The sequence below is a fragment of the Empidonax traillii genome, unplaced genomic scaffold (genome assembly GCF_003031625.1).
Source record: "Empidonax traillii isolate 1590-97213 ecotype Southwest subspecies unplaced genomic scaffold, ASM303162v1 scaffold137:size1056949, whole genome shotgun sequence".
NCBI lineage: Eukaryota > Metazoa > Chordata > Aves > Passeriformes > Tyrannidae > Empidonax > Empidonax traillii.
The window spans coordinates 936,344-958,207 of NW_020955330.1; the positions used below are offsets into that span (position 1 = coordinate 936,344).

Sequence of the window (21,864 nt, forward strand, 5' to 3'; positions counted from 1 at the left end):
ATGTATGAAAACATTGGTCGTTGAGGAGAAACAAAATACTTTCCTTTAACATACTACCAGTTCATCACCACATACTGTCTGCTCCTTTCTTTATTTGTGCTATCCCCATTCCATTCTTCTTAGAAGTAACAGTTTTTTTAGCTAATGAATTATTGAAAAAAATCTTATTTTACATTCCTATTTAGCTACAATCTAATCAGGACATTGTAGGTTTTCTGATTTGCTGTCAGCTTTCCAGCATGTAGCTGGAAGGCTTTTGTCTAATAGATATATTAGAGCAATATAAAAACATAAACAATAAAATCCAGTAAAATAGTATAAGACAGTTAAAACATAGCAGGAAATGAAGTTTCTGATCCTATTGGACAGGATTGTGAGCATTACAATAAGAGAAATGCATTGTTTTATTAGAAATACCTATGCAAAATTTAAAGAAGGTTTCAGTTGTTTCATGGATAATTAATATGTCCTGTAATGATGTAAAATTTACTGGGGATAGTAGAATATAAAAGACCAAGTCAGCTGTCACAGTCATTTTTTTTACCAGGTGTGATAGGGTGAGGTTTTTTGTTCTATAAAATCTCAGAACTTTATGTGTTTCCTTCCTATTATACTCAGTCTATTAATTTCATTTGCATAAGGAGAGAAGATCCTTCTTTTATTCACTTGGACTTTAACGTCCAAGCACATTGCACTGGGAACTCATGTCAGCTTTATGACTGACAGAACAAGTGTGGTTTTCTGTAATGTGCTGAATTCAGGCTTATGAAGAAAGTTGACCTTTTTGGCAGTAAAGAAGAAAGTGAGTCAAGTCATCACAAAGCAGGAAAGAAGAGAGGAGAAAAACTCCACAGCAGTTGAATTGAAATAGAGAAAATACCTCTAACTATTTTAGCTATTCAAGTATGGAACACTTTCCTCTATTTGTATATTTCTGTGAAACTATATGAATGGACATAGATTTTTTTTTTAAAGATAATCACAATCAACTTTGAATTTCTTTCATTTTAGTTAACAGAGATATTTTAAAGTTTTGTTTCCATCCTTGTGAATATTTTCACTAAATCCTGTAAAAAGGGTAAAATTCTGGACCCAAGATATCACATGTGGATTTTAGAGTTGTTTTCATATTGTTAATTAGGTCAGGATTTCATCAGTAGATAATTATATTAATGTGGGCCCTAGGGGAGAGTACTGGAGGGCAAATGTATTTTTGGTTCAATTATGATAAGGACAAACTGCCTTTAGCTACAAATAGTCCTTGTTTATTTAAATAGCTGCAACATTCATAAGTCCTTTTGGCTACTGATTGAACTGTGTTTCGATCCAATTAGACCAAAATCCATATGCATCTTTATTCTCTGCGGTTTGATAATTTCATATTTCTTGTCGGTGTTTGCACTGTTGTGTTTAATCCTCTCTGTCATACCAGAGTGTGTCCTTCTGTGTTTGAGGAACTCATGGTTTCTTGCATGTCATAGGCTTTCCCATATCACATTTCTCTCTGATATGCACTCTAGTTATCTTCCCAACCTTTGAAGGCTGCTGAAACACTAATTCCCCTGCTCTCAGCTACCTTCTCTCTTTAAATTTTTTTGTTTTAGGACTTTTTAGTTCTTTTTAATTTTTTTGTTACTTGAAATCCAATAAGAGGTTAAAAACCCAAACCTGTTCATTCCAGTCTTTGCCATTTTCGTGGTGGTATTGAGCAGGTGTGTTGACTTAACCCAGATGAGTTATTGAAAAATGTCTTTAACTGGGTGAAAAAGATGGGATCCATGTCTGTTGGCTAGAGCACTTTACTGCAGTGAGTTTCAAAGATGTAAAGGGATAAAATCGTAACATTAAACAGAATACTTCATACAAAGAGATGATAATGGCTGTTTGAATTAATGATAGATATATGGTTTAGCATGCATTCAAGGAGTTCAAGAGCATAAAGGTTTCAATGATTTTGTTTGTAACTAATGTTTTACCAAATGCCAGAATTTCCTTAAATAATAAGAGGGAACATAATAAGAATCCTTGAATAACATAAGGGTGGTAGATTAACATATCATAGCAAATATGTAGAATTTCAGTCTTTAGTTTAGCAGTTTACCTTTTCAAAAAAGAAGTTGTATCTTAAGCGACCATTCTACCTTTTCTAGGATAACTGCTCCAAAATATACAACACTTTACTGCAGAAGTGTCAACACTGTTGTTTCTTCTTCCATTTACTAATATCAGCTGTATTTTATTTAAGGAGACAAAATCAAAAGCTTGAAAACCAAAGTACTTTTTTTTCTAGCATGTGCAAGGTACACAGTTACACAATAGTATATTAGGTGGTAATTTACAAATTTTGTAAAATATTAGCATTATCAAACTATTCACTAGAGTTCTAGGCTGGCAGGTTTACTATTTCCGATTTCATAACATGAAGCAATTGAATTCCCATTGGTTCAGATACTGCCATGATGTAAACATTAATCCTCTAGGATATTAAGGAACCAGGTGTGACAAATTTGCTTAGTGAGAGAACAAAGACATCACCTTGCTAACAGTATAACTTCCACAAACTTGCACTTGCATATATCAATGATGCTAAAACCACCCTGACATTGATATTAAAATCTTAGGAAAAAAATAGATCAATAAATCCAACACAGATCCATTAAAAAAGGTTCCTCTGAGATGTGTGAAATACAGTACCTTCATTTTGTTCTTCTTTCTGTAATATTAAAGAAATTAAGAGACCACATGAAGAACATGCTAAAAATGGTTTGAAATTTTCATTTCTCATTTCATCATAATTAATTGACACTTGGGTCACTAACAATAAGGCATCTGTGAGTCATCCTTTAAATAAATAATTAAATAATATACAGAAAATGGTAAGATTAAATTAGAGCATGAGGTTAGCAGCAAAGATTTCAGCAAAGATAAGTGTTCTCGCTGCCATCTCTGTTTTAGGTGTTTTGACCTTTCACAAATGCCCCTGGCACACTCAGGCCACTTGTGTACAGGCTCACGTGAACCACTGTAAGCCTCTAGGGCCAATTCCAAAGAAGCTCTTCTACAAAAGCCCTGGGCAAATGAATCCTGCTTGCATCACCCTCACAGACACTTTACTACCTTGGCTTCTGCTGTTACCCACCAGCACCTGGCAGTGCAAGTGGTGTGAGGACAGAGAGTAATAGGGAAAGGCAAGGAATTGTGGCCCTTGTCCTGGCTGCTCACCACGGAGGTGCCTTGAGGTACTTGCCTTGGAGACACCTGACAAGTTTGTAATGTCTACACAAAGACCAAGTGCAGTTACACAGGACCAAGAGTGCAAGGGTCTGCACTCCACTTGCTGCTTGTGCAGTATGATGGTTTTGCAGTTTAAATCCGAAAAGGAGTGAGGGAGAAATGGGCAGCAATCAGAAGAGGCAGGATTCGTCTGGCATGGCGGGTGCTTTTCATGAGGTATTTTAAAAAAACGTATTTCACTGCATGTGTGTTCCAGCACATGTGCTGTCAGCAGCATCTCTGGCTGTTCCAAAATGACTGTGCCAGCCTCTTTTGGTGGGTGAAGGCTGAAGAGCATGTGCCTGAGCAGTCAGTGGCTGTAGCCACATAAAGCAGCAGCTGAGAGACGGAACAGATTGGTACACAGATGCACGAACTGTTGGCTGCCGTGGCAGCGCTGCACTTCACTGTTGCAAGCCCCAAGCCTGCTGTACGCAGTTAAGGTGACCTAACAACTCTGGTTCAGAGTGTGGCTGCCACTTCTGGAGGAGAAATGGAGGGTGACAGCATGAGGTATGCAGTGCTCAAGAGCTGTCAGCAAGTCCTGGGGGCAAGAGCTGCCATCACAACACTGTGATCTGCTTTCCACGTAACATTTTGACAAGGACAAACTTTGCTTAATATGGGTTATAGCTGCATTCAGAGAGAGACTATGATACTGTCTCTAGTATAATGTCTGTCGTAAGGTTTTTGATGACACAGGCTCTACAAAGATATGAGGCATTAGGGTACAGTAGAGGCAGGCTAATGGGAAAAGATGCTTTTAGCTAAGACTACTTCTACTTGTTCGAAGTCGGTGAAATATAATAATCTCTATTTAGACAAAAAATACTTTATTTGCAGTTGCCTTTCTGCCATGAAACCATAAGAGTAGATAAAGACATCTTAAGAAATGGTAGCAGTCTGTTCTTTCCTGGACAGTTATTTGCATCCATCATTACATGCAATGAAATCCTCAAAGTCAAAGGCAATGAAGCATGGTTCATATTTATTACTGTAACTGTATTATAAACCTATTAATAACATTGAATATGGTGACAGAGCTTATGATCTTTTTCTGATCCACACAAAATAGACAATTAATTTTATGTCTTTTTTTTTTAATTAAGATTAGTAGTATGTAAAAGACAGAGACTGACATATCCTGAGAGTATACAGTACTACTCCTTGATATGTTAAAAGTGACCTGTTAAATAACGCCAGGTTAATATCTGAGGTGTCCTCTCTTTTAAAGGTAGGAAGAATGCAGTGATCAAACTGGTATTTAAGATTTCATTTATTATACTTTGTAGAGGCATTAAGTTGATCAGATAAGTTTATTGGGGTGAAAGAGTTATGTTTTCAAATGAATTATATTTCTGTTCTTAATGCCAAATATCCTGGCTAGTCACCATTTAACCCAGAAGAGAGTATAATAGCTGAGAAATTTTGGAAAAAAGCATTTGAAAATGGGAAATGGATTAATTTTAAATATCATACCTTTTAAAATAGGATATTCTCATAAATTGTGTCTATTTCTGCTCTTCATATAAACTCTGGCTAAGCCAGCTTATATTAATTAGATTTTTAAATACACTGTGTAAATATACATTATCACATTTGGAACTGGTTGTGTATAATATGACATTTTTTCAATCTTTTCTGTGAAGGTTACAGCATGGGGACAGGAAACATAGTGCTAAACTCTCATAGTGACAATTCTATCCTAGTCCAACAAAGAAGAGTCAGGCAGAGAGCAATTTTTACATTATCAATCAACTGCTGAGAAGATTAGAAATCATAATAACTTTGAGAAGAAACACACTATGGTGTTGTGAAATATATTAATCATTATTAGGTATTTATAAGTAAGGTGTCAGAACTGGGATTTAGGTTGATTTTCACAAAATACTGAACTTGCAAGGGTGAAAAGCACTATCAGAGGAGAAAAGGGAACTACAGGTTTGCTTTGCATTTTCTCAAGAATTAGAAGAAATTGTCTCCAACTCGGGGGTGAGTAGCTGATCATCAGGGATAATGGTGGGAATTCTATTTTCATGTAGTTTCCTTTGTTTAAAAGAAAAATTGCTGAAAAATATTTGAGGGTTCCAGTTCCCTTACCTAAATGAGGCAAGTGAGATGCCCTCAGGTATTTCTTCTGTCAATTCAGAAGGTATAGCTCTCTCAGCAATACTTCTCACCAAAGGGTTTTAAGGAACAAACTTGTCACAGAATAAAAGAATCCTCTCATAGATAATAATTTATCAAAGTTTTAGAAGTAACAGAAATGGAGAGAAGTCAATAGTGAGAAAACTGCAGGATGCATCAGATTCACGAATGCTCTGGGAATGTGCTAAAAAGTGAGATGACAGAGCTTTCTGAGAATCAGAAAGGAAAATCTAAATTTGATGCCAAAGAACTTGCTGTGCAATGAGAAGTGAGGAATAACCATTATCTGTCCCACATTCTCCACTCTGGTGCCTCGGGTTTCAAGGCAAATCTGGGGCTGACAAAGAACAACACCAAAGACTCCTACAACATAGATCAGTTTAATGCTAAAATAGCACATGAAGGTAATTGTTAATATGAGAATTAACGCACATGAGGAAAGAAACACAGCACCCTAAATATTTGCATGCAGTGAGGGTAAAAAAAACCCCCACACCCTAATTATTTACATGCAATGAGTAGCTGTAAATTAGATGTTTGCATTCATAGTACGGGAGATATAGATTTATTGCTAGTAGTTGTTTAAGAATGTCAGTTCAGTGTTTATTGGCAGACAAATCATATATAGAATAAAAGGTGTACTGGAATTTTTTTTTATTTTTCTTTACATTTTAGCCCATAGGTTGTATTATAAATGAGGAACGTGAAGAGAAAGAAAAAGGAAAACAGGAAAACGCAGAGATGCGGGTTGATATCTGTTTAAAAAGAGTGTAACCAAATAAATTAATCAAATTTCTAAACATAGTTATATAAATATAAAGAAACAACACTCTTGACACCAATGTAATGTTATGAAAATAAAAAATATACATTAAAAAATGAAGGAGACAAACTTAAGGAGCTAAGTCCCCATCAGTGGCTATTAGACAAATTGGTGAGCTGCAGTTTCTAGCTCAGGCAGTAAATGGACTCGAGGGAATATACTATGTTATCCCTGCCTCTTTACTTCTTTCAAACATCCACCATTGGCTACCAATTTAATAACAAGTAGTTATTAAACAATATTTGCCTCTGTTTACAGTATCACATCAGTGCTTAGCGCAAATAAAGAACTGAAGCAACATTTATGGAAACAACAAGATACATTTTTATTTATAGCTGTTTAATGACAGAGCCTGGTGAAATTGGGGAAAAATAAAATAAGCATTTTAAGCACTAGAATGGTGAAAATAGGGGATGGAATTACTTCTTACTTCTGTAAGGCCTTAAAAATAACTTAAATAATTTCAGAATTGAGTAAAAAGCAGCAGACTATTCATAATTATATTAACCAACTTGTAAGTTATTATCTTGTCTTGTCCTGAAATCCTCCTTATGTAGGAGATGTATTGTAATAGGTAGAGCTTATATTTTCTTACGTATGTTGCATGAACAAACACATCACTGGAAAAAATGGTGAAGGTCAGAAATGTATCTGCCTGACAGTCTGATTTCACAACTTAAATAGCAAAACCAAACTCATTACACTGCTTTCAGGGTGATGCCTCAGCGACGTGACAAACTCACAAAGAAAACTATCTGTTCAATAGCATTTCACTGAAATTGTCAAACGTAATTGAATAACACTTGCTTATTTCTTGGAACATTTCTTTCAAAGCTGGTCTCTCCATGGTCTTCTTGGGCTGTGCGTTTGCTTAATTCAGATCCTAAATTTCAGTCTGTGCCAATTTCCCTGAGAGGTGGAAAGTGAAATTTGTGCCTTCTTTATCTTTGATTAAGTCCCCACCCCTTCCAAAGCTCTGTGTAGTATATATACTGTCTGGGACATTAAAGTAGAACTCTTTCTTTCACTTTTCTAAGCAGTGATAGCAGAAATATACAAAAAACTAAGTTGTTTATACTCAAGAGCCCTATATTTCAAAGTATTTATTAAAATCTGTATTAATATTGCTTAAAATCTTTTATTTTCAGCATTTTCCTGTGAAACATAGTTTTGATTCTAAAATTTAACTAAATTAATCATTTGTTTGACCCTGAAATTTCTTAAGCCCACTTATCTTCAGTTCTAGTGAAAAATACACTACTTAATATATCCTGTGCACTTAGTAAAAGCATACTAAGTAATTGTAGTCATTCATATATTCAAGTTTAATGATACGGAAAATTTGACAGCTTAAAACTCAGTATGTCCTGAATGACTTGAAACAAACTAAAAAGAAAGAGAAGATAAAAATAGTCTTATAATAAAAAAATAAAAGCAACTCCTTTACAAATATATAACTAATGGAGTTAAAAACACAGAAGAATGTTATCTAAACACTGAAACATCAGATTCTACCGGATTATAATTAATGAGTAAATAAAGTCTAGATCATATTGCAAAACTGAGCTCAGATATATGTAATTTTGCCCTAGAATGCATAGCATAAAACCACGATTTCTGATCCATTGATAATACAACATTAAAAAAAAAAGTACAGAAATCCTTTACTTATCATTTGTGCTGTACCTCCAAGAAGAAAAAAGAAGAAAGTAATTTTAGTTAACACGAATATATAGACTTTGTATCTTATTTCTTTCTGTTCACCTATGCGCAGCAACAAAATCTGGAGATGTAGGGAAGCTTTGAAAAGTAATTTTTATTCCTGCTCTTTAGTTCAACTCTTTAATGTGTAAGCCTTTAAGGACAGATCATAATTTTTCTTAAAATGAACACTTAGTACTGTTTTAAGTAGAACTGTGGTTTTGCTAGTAGTTTTAAAAGATGTGCAATAAATTCAATTTATGGTACTTGGAAAAAAAGTTGATTTTTTTTAATTTCTAAAAAAGCAAATAATAACTGCAGACACCCTGTATAATTTGGGGATTTTAGGCGGCATATGCCCAAAAAGCTGACTTTCTAAATTTATGTCTTAAGTGTTCATCCAAGTAATGGCAATGAAGTCAGAAACTGAGTATGTAATAATTTTCTCTTCTTCTGTACAAGTGCGAAGAATAAGCCTTTCAAGGTCAAACAATTTTCAAAACTATAAGGACTCTATTCTTTTCTGCCACATGAGGCTAAAATATGTACAGTTTAGATGGGAGGGTGGTGGAATGTGGCTGCCCTTACCATCTTCTGTGAAATGACTGTTCTCCAACCAAATTTTCATTGTATGGAGAGATATTCCAAAAGTGCATAAAGGGGACAAAGCTTCAACTGTGCATAGCTAGTTTTAGCATGCACAAGTGCGAAACTAATCGAATGCTGACCTTGAAAGTCAGAAATAAAGTATTTTCAAAGTTTTTTTTTTTTTTTTTTTTAACAAATACCAATAAAGAGATGTTTTCTTTGAGATTAAAAGTCAAGATTCTGATTTTTCTTCTTCTTTTTTTTTTTTCCTTTAATGGACTTATTGTTCCAATAACAGTCATACTGAGAACTAGCACAGAAACAGTAAAGGAAAATGCCATACCACAATGGACTTGAAACCTCAGAGTTCTGTAATAAGCCTTTTTGGTGTTTCAAGTCAGTAAGCTTATTGTTGTAATAATCCCATCGTAAAGGTCCACTGGAACATCTGATTACCAGCTCTGTTTAGGTGGAATTATGAGGGGAACCCAAGAAAAGATATTCACTGTGTTATTTCCTGTCTTCTGTATAATATCCAGTTACAGAAAAGGTGTAAAAGAATAAGTCACAAATTATTTATGTAAAATAACTCTCTGTAATAGAGCTTGTTTTCTGTGTTTCAAATTATTCTTTACTTAATATATTCTGTGTGAGCTCTCTTAGGAGAGATACTTCTACTACATATATTAGAAAAGCTGGAGCACCAAGAAAAGGTAATTGAAGTGGAAACTGTTGGAATAAACAATGATAAATAAGAAGAAATGTTAAATTTGATTACTAGGGAGACCCAGAATGAGGTGGGTTTTGGTGGAACAAAACTCAAAGTAGTATGGTGTACAAATGTCAAGCTTTGATTTGAGTTACAAGTGAGAAAGCAAGGCAGGCTGGTAAAAAATCAGCTGGAGTGAGAATGAAACAGACAGCAACCTTTAGGAGGTTTTACCAAGTTTGAAGGAGTAGTCCCCAAAGTAGTGTAGCAAGCTTAAGTAGGATCCTGTTACTGAGACTGTGAATAGAGTGAGACTAGAGTCCATTTACTACCTTTAATATCTCCACAGGAACTAATTCTATGCAGTCTCTAACTTCAGAGGCAGAGACTTTCTGTGAGAGCTACTGCGATATGAAGAATGATAGGAATCAAATCCACAGTTTGTGTAACAGTATTGCCAGGAGCATGACTGTAAATGATACAGGATAATAAGTGATCCCCAATTTGTTCACATTTTGTGCTCAGCTGATTTTCCATAGAAAAGAAAATGTCAGGCAAGACTTTAACATTCTGTACACACTCTGTGCTCCCAGGGCACACTTAGAATGTTTTGTACTTATTCCTGTATATCTTTATGTTTATCAGAGATTTATATGTTGTTGGGGTAAGTGAACTAAAAGCAAGGCAGAAAGGGGAAAAAACCCAAACCACTCATGTAAGTCAGCCTGCATGAAAGTTGTTCATCTCTGTCCCATAATGCAGGATTAAATAACACAGACTAAGCAGACTGACTTGGGAGTGTCTTGAAGTGATGAGAATCCATTCTATATGTTGTCTATTTAACATTATAGTTTCAACAGAAATGCTGAATATCAGTAATGATTATTGCATATTTCTTATAGATTCAAAAAAAGCTGACAAAATGCACATTTGTAGGTCCATTAGGAACCACATAAAGAAACTCTCATGCCATATGTATCTATAAATGTGTATGATTGTTATAGACCTTTAAGGTTGTGAACAGTGCATTGTGAGAGCCTATATTTGAAAGAAAAAGTTGACTGCTGGTCATTTTTTTTCCTTCATCTGAGAAAACGTTTTGCATTTTTCACCACTGCTTTTCTATTATGTTCTGGGTTTTTTTCTGTGGTTTTTCCTGGTTGTTTCCTCAGTGACTGTCTCATATGATAAGAAACTGCTCTGTTCAGCACAACCAAATTGATATTACATTGATATACACAACCAAATGCTACTGTCTTTACTGTTATGCCAGATGGATTGCCCTATATCTACATATTTATTCAAGTCCACAAATGGAATATCAGTATTGTAAACTTTTATTATATGGCTCATGCCAAAGTAATATGACATCACTGAACTCTTACATTTTATTTTGACAGAAACAGACCTGTAAAGATGTTTATGTGGTGGTCTACTGTTTTACTTCTTGGATGCATTTTGCTGGGAGCAGACGGGTGGCCAGTCAAGGAAGGGTACGACTTTAGGCCCTATCAACCCCTAATAAGATTACGCCACAAGGTATGGATTATTCTCTAACACTTCTTGATTTTCTTCGATGGTCAAGGGATAAATTACACTCCAGCCTTATCTTGCTTATGTTTTTTGGAGTAATTTTCAGAAATTAAATTTTACAGTAACAACACCTGCAAAAATATATACTTGATTTAACAAGTAAATGAGCAAACAAGAAATGTTTTGACTTGAAAGCCCAGAGAGCTAAGATCTATTTTAGTTTCATAAACCAGAGATTAAGTGTATCAACAGAAACTCAGAGAGAGATATCCAGGAGAGGCTGTCTCTTAAAGCAATTGTCAGCATCTGCTAGAGGCAATGACTTGTCCCAGCCCTTACTGAATTTCAGACCAAGCAGCAAACGAGGGAACTGCCCATCAAAGAAGCATGGAAGGAAAAGGGCTGTAGTATTTCCATAGGCTACCTAGAACTAGCATAGATCTGATCAACTTAATTCTTCTTGGTACAGCAGTAGTTACGGAAGCAACATCTGAGGAGCCTTAAGGCCTACTGTCAGGCCAACAAAGATACTAAAAAACTTCACCTTTCTGAATATGTGTGCTTCAACTAAAAAAAGTCTTAGGTATAGCCAGAAACTAAATGTTAGTTTTGGTTAATGTTTCAAGATCTGGCAAGTTTTATCTCTCAATACTTTTCATAAAACATGAAAAATAATTTTTGTCCTCAGTTTCAAAAAAAAAGACCCAGTATTGTGTGATTCTATCTCAGTGTATAAGGGAGAGGAACTGATAACTGAGTTCTCAAACAAGTAAAATATTTACCTATTCCCTGACAATTGTATACTATGTAGATTAAATATAAAAAATTTTCTAACTGATGGAAGATAGAAGCTTAAAACTTAAATTTTATTATACAATTGTGTATATGGGCTATAATGAGCATTTCTGAGATTTAGATGCTCTCTGACCTTAATGAATGTATGTGGAACTAATAATAGGTTGTTTTTTCTTAATAATACTTTAATCCACTGATAATGCTTGTATAATACTTGGAATAGGTGGTCATAAACATTTCAAGTTTAATATTGCAGGGGATCATACATACATGGTTTTTATGTAAACAACATAAAGAAAAAATATTGAAAACTTGATATAAAAATTTATTTTGGAAAACGAAGAAGATATGGTGGGTTTTTTTCTAGGCAATATGTCTAGATGGAAAAAATGGTTTGTGTATAGTTAATACTTTGGTATTAGGGATATGTTAGTATAAAAAAGCTAGGAATGCAAAACTTTTCTAAAGTCAATTTTAAAAATCAACTTTGGCACAGATACGCAAAGTCAAAACGTAAATAATATGGTAAAGAAGACTTTCTGCTTCAATCAAGCACTTAATAAATCAAGTGCTTAGATTAAGTTATGCAAGTAGAATACTTACTACAAACAGATGATAATGAATATCAGCAGAGTCATATTTGCTTTGATCAAGCAATATGTATGCAAGTTTATATGTGTGAAGATTGAAAAAAAAAAAAAGAGTAATCACTCTTTCTCTAATAAAGGGGAATTTATCTGACTTGGATGATAGTCCAACCAGAGCAATTCCAAATGTCAGCCTGCAGGGTAAAACAATCCTGTTGGTACTTAGATAATCTCTTAAAATAATAATTTTGTTCATGTTGAGAACAGACATCCATCTCATAAAACTTCTGTTGTTTTAAAAGCGATTATGAGCGAATTCAGCTTCTCATGCACGGAAATTACAAATAGGCATTTAGCCTGTACATATGATAATCTGAATGCATAAGAAAAGCATTCATAAGGGGAAAAAACTTTATAAATAGGGAAAATCTTTCTGCATAAGAAAACATTATTTTACTGTGAGGGTTACTGAGCACTGGAACAGATTGCCCAGTGAGCTCGTCAAGTGGTCTGGACGTGGTTTGAGGCAACCTGTTGCAGGAGGCCATGGCTGAGCAGGGAGGTTGGACAAGGTGACCTCCAGAGGTTCTTTGCAACCTCAAACATTCCTTAATTCCATGCTTCATTATAATACATAGCTAATAATTACATATAATTAAATATAATTAAAAAAACTAAGATTTTTTATCAATTTATATAGTCAGCCTTATAGCTGGGAATTTTACTGATGAAACCTCAAAAGGTTAAAAGCAATTTTTAGATCTTTAACAAAAGATAAAAAAGTTTTTGCAAAATCTTTTAAAAAAGATTTACAAAACACTTTTAGAAAATATAAATGTCATAATAGTGAACAAGATACAATATTCTGTAATCCACTGCTTTAATTGCTTGATATCAAAATATGTGATTAATTAAATTGGAGAGTTTTTAATTTTTTAATATCAGATTTGATTTCAAATATCAAATTTTTAGCACAAATTTGGTTTCAAGGTTGCTTAAAACCTTTTGAAATAATTTTACTTAGGAAATCACTGATATAATCTATCTTTGTTCTGTCCCTTAACTTCCCTCCTCAACTTTCAAAAAACCTTCTCCATCTTCAAAAGCTAATGAAACCTTCTCTATTGAATGATATTTATAATTTACTTGCAACAAATAATCCACCTGTCATAACCAGAGATGGCTGACAAGTGTTTCAGAGGATTAGTAGAGACAATTTAGCTCAGTTGGTTAGAGCATAGTGCTAATAACACCAAGGTTGTGGGTTTGATCACTGTATGTGTGCCGTGCACTTAAAAGTTGGACTTGATGATCTTTGTGAGTTCCTTCCAAATTCAGAATATTCTGTGATTCTGTATGTATCAGGTTTTATTAACTGCTTTATACATCATTCCTCCACATCTGCAATCCACTGTTCTCATACAAAGATATTTAACCTAAGTGGTTGTTTGGTAAGTTTGTGTTGGGTTGTGATTCAGATCTGTGTGGTTCATAGAATCCTGATTTGCAGAGAAAAATAAGCCGTGCAGGTAGATCACTATAAAATCTCAGCACATTTTTCCAGGTAAGAAACCTGGTTTTTAGGGAGCTCTGAAAAATTAACTAAAGATTCAATTTAGAGATTAGAGAACCTTCCAGTTAAGGAAGGGTCTTTATGACTTTTTGGGCTTCTGTGTGTACCTATGATGCATTCAGAAAGGGAATATGAACATACATTTTTCCTGTAACAGAATATTGAGATAATCATTATCCTCCTCCACAGATGACATTATGTGGGTTCCTGGTTTCAGTAGATTTTTGGGGTGGTTTTTAAGGTATTTGTAATCACTTAAACATGAGGACAGATACCTGAACAATTACATGATAATATCTCATGCTATTTTAAATAGAATATATAGCTGAATTATTTCTTATAGCACAGTTGTACAGAGCTCATATTCTTCTTCAGTGGTAGAAATAACTAGGAAAATTGGCATTATTGATAGAAATATTCAGTGCTGCAGTGTGTGATAGCCTGCATCTGGTTTTTCCCTTAGAAGATAGATATGCCGCCTTTAAGAAACCAGCATTTTTATTGATAATTGAAAGCACTATTTTTCAGTCTCCAATATTACTTTTTTTTTGCTGTTAAAACTGTGCAGAAAATTATAATAGAATATGCTTTATGAATCCTAATTTTTGAGTGCTATGTGAAATATACATGTTTTGACACTAATCAAAAGTTGGATCTAGTTCTGTGGATATTGTTGATTTCCCAGCTTTACTCTTCATAGCCTTTAAATATGCAGCCATTTCTCACTGTGTAGAAATGAATTTTTTTTTGTGTTTAACTTGATCCGTTGGAATTATGGACTATTCTTTCTCAGACTTTTGAATTTATCATATGCTGCATTAATGAAAAGGTTTTCTAATTTTGTTATACATTAGTTGGAACTGCTCTAGCATTACAGTGGAATTTTTAATATCTGGTACCTAAGATGAGCTGCTGACTTGCAAATATTAGGCTTATTTTCCTTGAAATTCTCTAACAGAAATCTGCAATAATTGATTAAGTATAAGCCTAAGAACTTGAAGCAGTTCATGCCTAATTATGACCAAACTATAATTATAATAATGTTCATTATCAAGGCCGTTATAATGGCAATGCAGATCAAATGTTTGACTGCATTGTTTATATATGAAATATTCAAAACCAGGAAGAGATGAGTTGTCTTGAACCAGAAGTGAGAAAGAATTTTACAAAGCACTCCTGAAAGTTTTATTTTCACTTCCCTTCCCTTGCGTAACTGCCATGGTTTACACTTACATGGTTATGCTGGAAATTATTAGGCTGTGTCTGAACAGCATGTGAATTTCTTGTTAAGCCAGGTAACCGTTGGTCCTTCATTTGTCAAAACACTGGAAAAGTTTGTAAGGTACTTTCCATTTGGGAGTCTTCTTGCATTGCGGCTGAGGTATTGTAAGAAATTTGTTAATACCTAGGTTCCCACCTGATATCATTAGGAAGTATTTCTAGCATCCTAATGAATTTTCTTCTTGTCATTTGCATGCCTCTGACACCAATGTTTTCAGTGAAAAAGTGAATGCTCTGAGATTTCCAGGTATAAACAGGCAGGTGGCAGCCAACAGGAACCAACTGCTGGCTGCTGATTCTCTGTCAGAGTCTAAGAAACATGGAATATAGCCTGTACATCCATATGTATACTTCAGAGCACGCCAACTCTGCGTATCTAACGTGCACACACAGCCCTCCTTGGCAAGCAAGGTGATCCACATGGTTTAGCAGGGAATAATACTGGCAATAGTGGCTTGTTGCTAAAGATCCCATCATAGGTGGGGAGCTGTTAAGTTTTAGTCTCAAGAGACAGTCAGTGAAGGTGCTAAATTAGTTATTATCCCTTGGTCTCCTTTTACTTTGGCTCAATTCTGAATTTATGGAGTTAGGACTGCTACACTTATAATAGTCAGGGCTGTAGTGCCTCACTGAGAGCAAAGTCTGCTTTGGCAGCATGGACAGGAGTAGGATCAGGGGAATCTGGAAAGAGGGGATAGAATTGAGGGAATTCCAACTTTGGCCTGGGTTCAACCCTCAGCCTTAGCCTGGGCCTGTGCCCTGGCCTGTACAGAACCCTCCATCAGGAAAGAGATTTTATTGTCCATCCTAAGCATGCAAGGTACAGAGGGGATGTGCTTTGATTTTAAAAGCTTTCACAGACAGCTGTTTTTGCCATGTTGATTCAAACTGTTTCTGGTCTTGTCCTGATTTTGTCTTGTGTGACCAAAGGGCTAATAGGAACCGAGTCAGATGTGCAGCCCTCACTCTTGTCTGTGATATTTCTCTAGAATAAAATATTTCTTTTAACTTCCTGTGAAAAACCTGCCTTTCTCCCTTTTTCCTTTCTCCTTCCCTTCTTACTGCTGCTGTTCACTGTTAAACTCAGCAGTTCAACCCTGATTCTCATTAATTTAGGCTTCAGGATTAGGTCAGTTTAGAGGAGGTTAGGTTACATTAGAATTAGGTCCAATTTAGAGGTGTTAAAGCAATAAGGACTTGGTCTGAATGAAACAAAGCAAGGCAAAAACATAAGCATCTCTCCCAATTTATTAAAGATTAGTTTGAATGTATAAGTGCAAAGCACAGAAAGCATGTTTTGTTTTTAGTTTTTTTCTCAAAAGTTACAAAATATTGTCCTAAATAACAGCACAGTGAAACTCCTGTAAAATGTAGACAGGCTGTGTTTTATGATTTTATTCTCATTTAGGGTTTCATGGCCAAGAAAGAAATGCACAGAAAGTAGTACTTCAGGATTCAAAAAATAGCCTGAGCTTTCCTTGTGTGGTCTGTCTCCAAACAATCTGAGCTTTTACAGTTTACAGTGTCTATCTGGAAAATCTGTTTGCTTGCAGGATCTGAGATGTCATAAAAATTGATCCTCTACAATCCTCTCTCCTAGAGAGAGAGACTGCATTATAATTACTTTGTTCTGTGGGCAATAGCATTCAAACGCATAGGCATTTTTTTTTTTTTAAGTCTCATTACAATCGTTGTACATTAATAAGCTAATATCAATTAAACATGTTATTTTTGCTCTCTCTCACTGCATGTTCAGAACAATTTTTAAAAAGTCTTAGAAAAGTTGCTTCTAAAAATCCCTTTAAAATTTCTTCTATAGTCCTGCTTTCAGCTAGTCAGTCATTAGGGGATGGAGTGTCAAAATCTGAAATTAAGTCAAGTATGAATCCTCCTTTCAAGCTGCCTACTGATACTCATTAGCAACACCTATCTGTAAACTTTTAGTCAAATCAGTGGGGTTAGTGAGGGAGCAAAGGTGAGTCTTACCTATTGCACTGAACCTCTTGCTGGACCTGTTTCTGTTGAACATCACTAAGGTGGAAAAGATGAATCTCACTCAAATATTTTAAGGAATTATGAGATTCACATCTATTATCTACCATTTGATTAACATTGCTTTGTTAATCTCATGTGACAGGGTGGCAACATAGAATAAAATACAAAGTAGTAGTATATGAGATAGTGTGATTATCTTCTTCAGTACTCAGCTTGGCCTCACATTGCTTTCTAGGAAAATAATTTCCAGGTAGCCTCTGAGTAGATAAGACAATGGTTTTTTACTTTTCTTTGGGAATCAATGTAAATACAATCTGTGTCAGTCAGCTCTTATTTCAGATTCTTGATTAGCAGTTTTTTCGTATTCTATTGTGATGGCAAATCATCACCACAAGTTGCAATCACAGTAGTAGCAAAACAAAGCCTGATGAGATTTGTTTGATATAGTACATGGGATGGTTTGCTCCTGCTCAAATTTGTGCTATTTGGATTTCTAAGGTCATGAGAGAGGCCAGGTACTTGAAGTTTGTGTTTATGAGATACGGCTTTTTTCCATTACTTCCTTGCTGTCTTTTATTCTTCTGGTCCTTAAGACTACTCTGTTTATAATTCCGTCTTCTTTTTTTTTTTTTTTTTCCTTCTCAGTCAATTGCTTTATTTTTCAATTCTTTTTCATTGCTTCTTCTTCTCAGTCATTTTCCCCATGGATTTAATACCTATTTTCATTACCTAGAAAACATAGACTTTTATTATTTTTATTAACCTTTATTATCTTGGCTTGTTAAAATGAAAGTTATATCCTGTAGCATAGACAATGCTTATAATATGAAAAATAATACTCAAAAATCAATATAAAATATTATTAAATTATAAACATGATGTATAACAATTTTATTGGTGTACAGACAAACTGAGCTGTACCCCAGACTTTTTTTTTTTAATAAATAATAATCCACTTAGCTTATGGTTTATTTGCCATCTTTCTGATTCTAATTATCTATTTAAATTCACTTTTAAAATTAAAAGATGTACTTTAAAATTAAATGATGTACTTTAAACATTTGGGGTTTTGGCCAGGTTTTGGATAGGGGGGACTGCAGGGGTGGCTTCTGTGAGAAGGTGCCAGAAGCTTCCCCCAAGTCCAGCAGAGCCAATGCCAGCTGGCTCCAGGATGGACCCCACCACTGGCCAAGGCTGAGCCAATCAGGAATGATGGTAATCCCTCTGGAATAACATATTTAAGAAGGAAAAATAGTTACTCTGCAGATGTAATTGTGGACAGAAAAGAGCAGAGTGAGAACACATGAGAGGCACAACTCTGCAGACACCAAGGTCAGTGGAGGAGGGGGAGGAGGTGCTCCAGGTGCTGGAGTTGAGATCCCCTGCGGTCTGTGTGAAGAGCATGGTGAAGCCATGTAGCCCCTGTGCCGCTGCAGCCCATGGAGGACCACTGGGATGCAGAGATCCACCTGAGTCCCACTGGAGCAGGTGTGTGCCCAAAAGAGGGCTGTGAAACCATGGGAAACCTATGCTGGAGCAGGGTGTTGGCAGGGATCTGCAGACCCGTGGAGAGAGAAGCCCATGCTGGAGCAGATTTCCTGGTAGGACTTGTGATCCTGTGGAGGACCCTCATTGGAGGAGGCTGTGCCTGATGGACTGCACCTCATGAAAAAGTGGCCTACATTGCAGCAGTTTGTGGAGAGCTGTTTCCTGCGGGATGGAATCACGTTGAAATTCTTGGAGGACTATCTGGGAGTGACCTCATGCTGCTCCCTGAGCAGCAGCAGGAACAATCTGTGATGAACTGACAGTAACCACCATTCCACATCTCCATGTGCGGCTTGTGGGGAAAGGAGGTAGAGCTTGAGTAGGAGGGAAGGGTGGGGAAAACATATTTTTAAGATTTAATATACTTCTCATTATCCTACTCTGATTTTGTTATTTGTTAATTTTATTAATATCCTCAAGCTGAGTCTGTTTTGCTCATGGTGCTATCTGGTGAGTGACGTCTCCCTGTTCTTATCTCAACTCATGAATCTTTGCTTATGTTTTCTCTCCCCTCTCTTCTTGTGGAGGGTAGTGATAGAGCTTTGGTGGGTGCCTGCCATCTAGCAAGGGTCAACCCACTACAGTTTTAAACATTGGAATACTGTGCATCTATACAGTAACATATTCCCAACTGAGGAAATGCAACATTTGTATACAGCAATAATGTTTTGTAAGACAACTGTTTGCTACATTGGGCTTTAGTGTAAAATCAAAGCATAATATTTGTGTACTATTAGACTCCTTCTAAATTGGCCTCAGTTAGATTGGCTAAATATTAGGTCTTACATCCATGTTTCTTTTCAATATCTATATTTTAAAATACCCTTAATACTTTGTGTTGTAGAAAAACAAGTTCAGAAGAAATTAGCTTTTTAGAATTAGGAAAATTTCTCACTCATTTTAACTCTTTCTTCATTACTTTGTTCTATTGTGTTTTCAGTAGTCATTTTGAACTGTGATAATTTTGCTAAGAGTGTTATATGCAGTGGGAGCACAAATCTGGTATTTTTTAGATAAAACCATATTTGATGAAATTATACTATACCTTTTTTTTCTTGCTTTTACAATATCCACTGCTCTGATTTTGTGTTACCAAGATGTCAAGTTAAACAACCCATCTGTACTTCATTGGAACCATGGATTTTTTTTCTCTTGCAGTAGCACAATATGTTAAGTATTTCTTTAGCATTTATTTTCCTGATAACTTTAAATTTTTTTGTTTGAAAGCTTTGCAAGGAACCATGGCAAAAAACATTGATCTGTGTTTCTGTATATTAAGTTTAGGTATATGTGATTTATCTTTCTTCAGCAGCCTTTTCTTTCAAGAGTTTTGTAACTGGAAAACTCTAACTTTATCTCCATTGTTTATAAAGCAAAATATCAGTGAGAAAGTCTAATAGACTTCTGTCCTCTTATCTTGTGGACTTACTGAATAGTCTATGCTTTCCTTAAAATGTCTTCAATTCTGGGTAGGGTAACTGCAGTAGTTGTCATAACGTCTTATTTTCACTCTTTTATATTGTTCATATAGATATGAACATATAGATAGTCCAGCTCAGGGCATTGTATTTGTTCCTGATAACTGATTCCGTGGTAAATCATACCAGACAAGAACACATATCCATCATTATGCTCAAATGCCTTTAACCAAGAGCTAAGGAAATGGGATGTCTTTCAGTTTGGTTTATTTTCCATATGAAAAAAACCCAAACAGCAGCATCAGCAACAACAACAAAAAAACCCCAGTCTCCTTTCAAATAATGGGGCTAAACATTAAGATGTCCATTGAAAACATTAAAGGTTTTAGTAGCTATGCTTAGGCCTACACAAAGAAAATGGAGAGTTTAATGATAGCCTAATTAAAAAATGTCGTAATTATACCTCTTTTTTTCAATTATTGTGCATTGATAACAATTATGCTTAAATGCTTTTAAGAACATGGAAGATGAATGCCTAAAACATAAAATTCAAAAGAAAGATCTCCCAAACTTTACTAATACAAAAATGTTGCTATTTGACCTCATTAAAAGTGGTCATAGAAAGATTTGGGCTAGAAAGTGTCTTAAAGATCATTTAGTTCCTACCCTCCTGTAGGGATGTGTACAGGGACACCTTTCACTAGATGAGGTTGCTCAAAGACTCATCCAACCTGGCCTTGAACAATTCCAGGCATGAAGGATCCACAACTTCTGTGGGCAACCCATTCCAGTGCCTCACCACCCTCATAGTGAAGAATTTCTCCCTAACATCTAAAATAACCTAGTCTCTTTCCATTTGAAGCCACTCCTCCTTGTCCTATGACAATGGGACATGTCCTTGTGAAAACTTCCTCTGGCTTTATTATAGGCATTTAAGTATCAGAAGGCCACTGTAAGGTCTCCCCAGAGCCTTCTCTTCTCTAGGCTGAAGAACCCCAAATCTCTCAGTTTGTCTTCATAGGAGAGGTGCTTCAGTCATCTGAGAATCTTTGTGGCCCTCTGTTGAACTCAGTCCAGCAGGTCTGTGTATGTGTTATGCTGGGGATTCCAAAGCTAAACACAGTACTTTAGGTGGGGTCTCAGGAGATTCAAGAGATGAGTAAGAGATTTTTGTTTCACTTGACATATCTATTTAGTTTTTTGTTATTTTGAAGTTTTCATTTAATGTACTTTGTTAACTGCAAAACTGCATGTATACTATTCATAAAAATAAACGCATAATGTTTAAACAGTACGTTTGTATGAACTAAGTATAATAACAAAAAATATTTCCTTAACATTGCATAATGTTAATAGCATCTGCTTAATGTTTATTGTTAATTCTATCATATAACCTTAAGGAATTTAATTCCCCTGCTCAATGCATGTAACAAAATACTAATTTGAAGTAAGAAAATCTAGCAAGCTTATACTATACCACTGCTTCCAATGAAAACAAACCAAACTAAAATTGTTAGTCATTTGTTTAATTTATCACTTACAACTCTGGCTATGTAACGTGGAATAAACAGCCTATAATTCAAGTGTATTGTCTAAGGAGAAGTAAAGTCTATCACTCTCTGGAGGCATCAGCACAATTTTCAATTTGCTGGTGTTTCATGAAAATGCCATTACTTTGTATTACTCTTACCTGAGGATTATTTGCATACATCACTGCAAGTAATAAAGCATTAATATTATCTTAATAGAATTCATTCAACTTGTTGGTATGTCTACTATTATTTGGTGTTACATCATCGATGTAATGATTCTGAAATTTTTAGTAACTACTGTAAGCTCATCCTAAAAGTTGTGAAAGACTAATCCCATTGCAGCTGGTAGTTTGGTTGTGT

General features: G+C 35.3%; 1 protein-coding gene across 1 annotated transcript in view; it reads left to right on the plus strand.

The window, feature by feature from the left end:
- Positions 1-3,672: 3,672 nt before the first annotated feature.
- FSTL5 (follistatin like 5) overlaps positions 3,673-21,864 on the plus strand; it is a gene marked incomplete at its 3' end in the record, with an annotated part of 66,126 nt that continues 47,934 nt past the window's right edge. Inside the window, exons 1-2 of the mRNA XM_027883915.1 lie at positions 3,673-3,786; positions 10,643-10,781. Coding sequence (XP_027739716.1) covers positions 3,767-3,786; positions 10,643-10,781 — 159 coding nt within the window. The remainder of the gene's footprint in view (positions 3,787-10,642; positions 10,782-21,864) is intronic.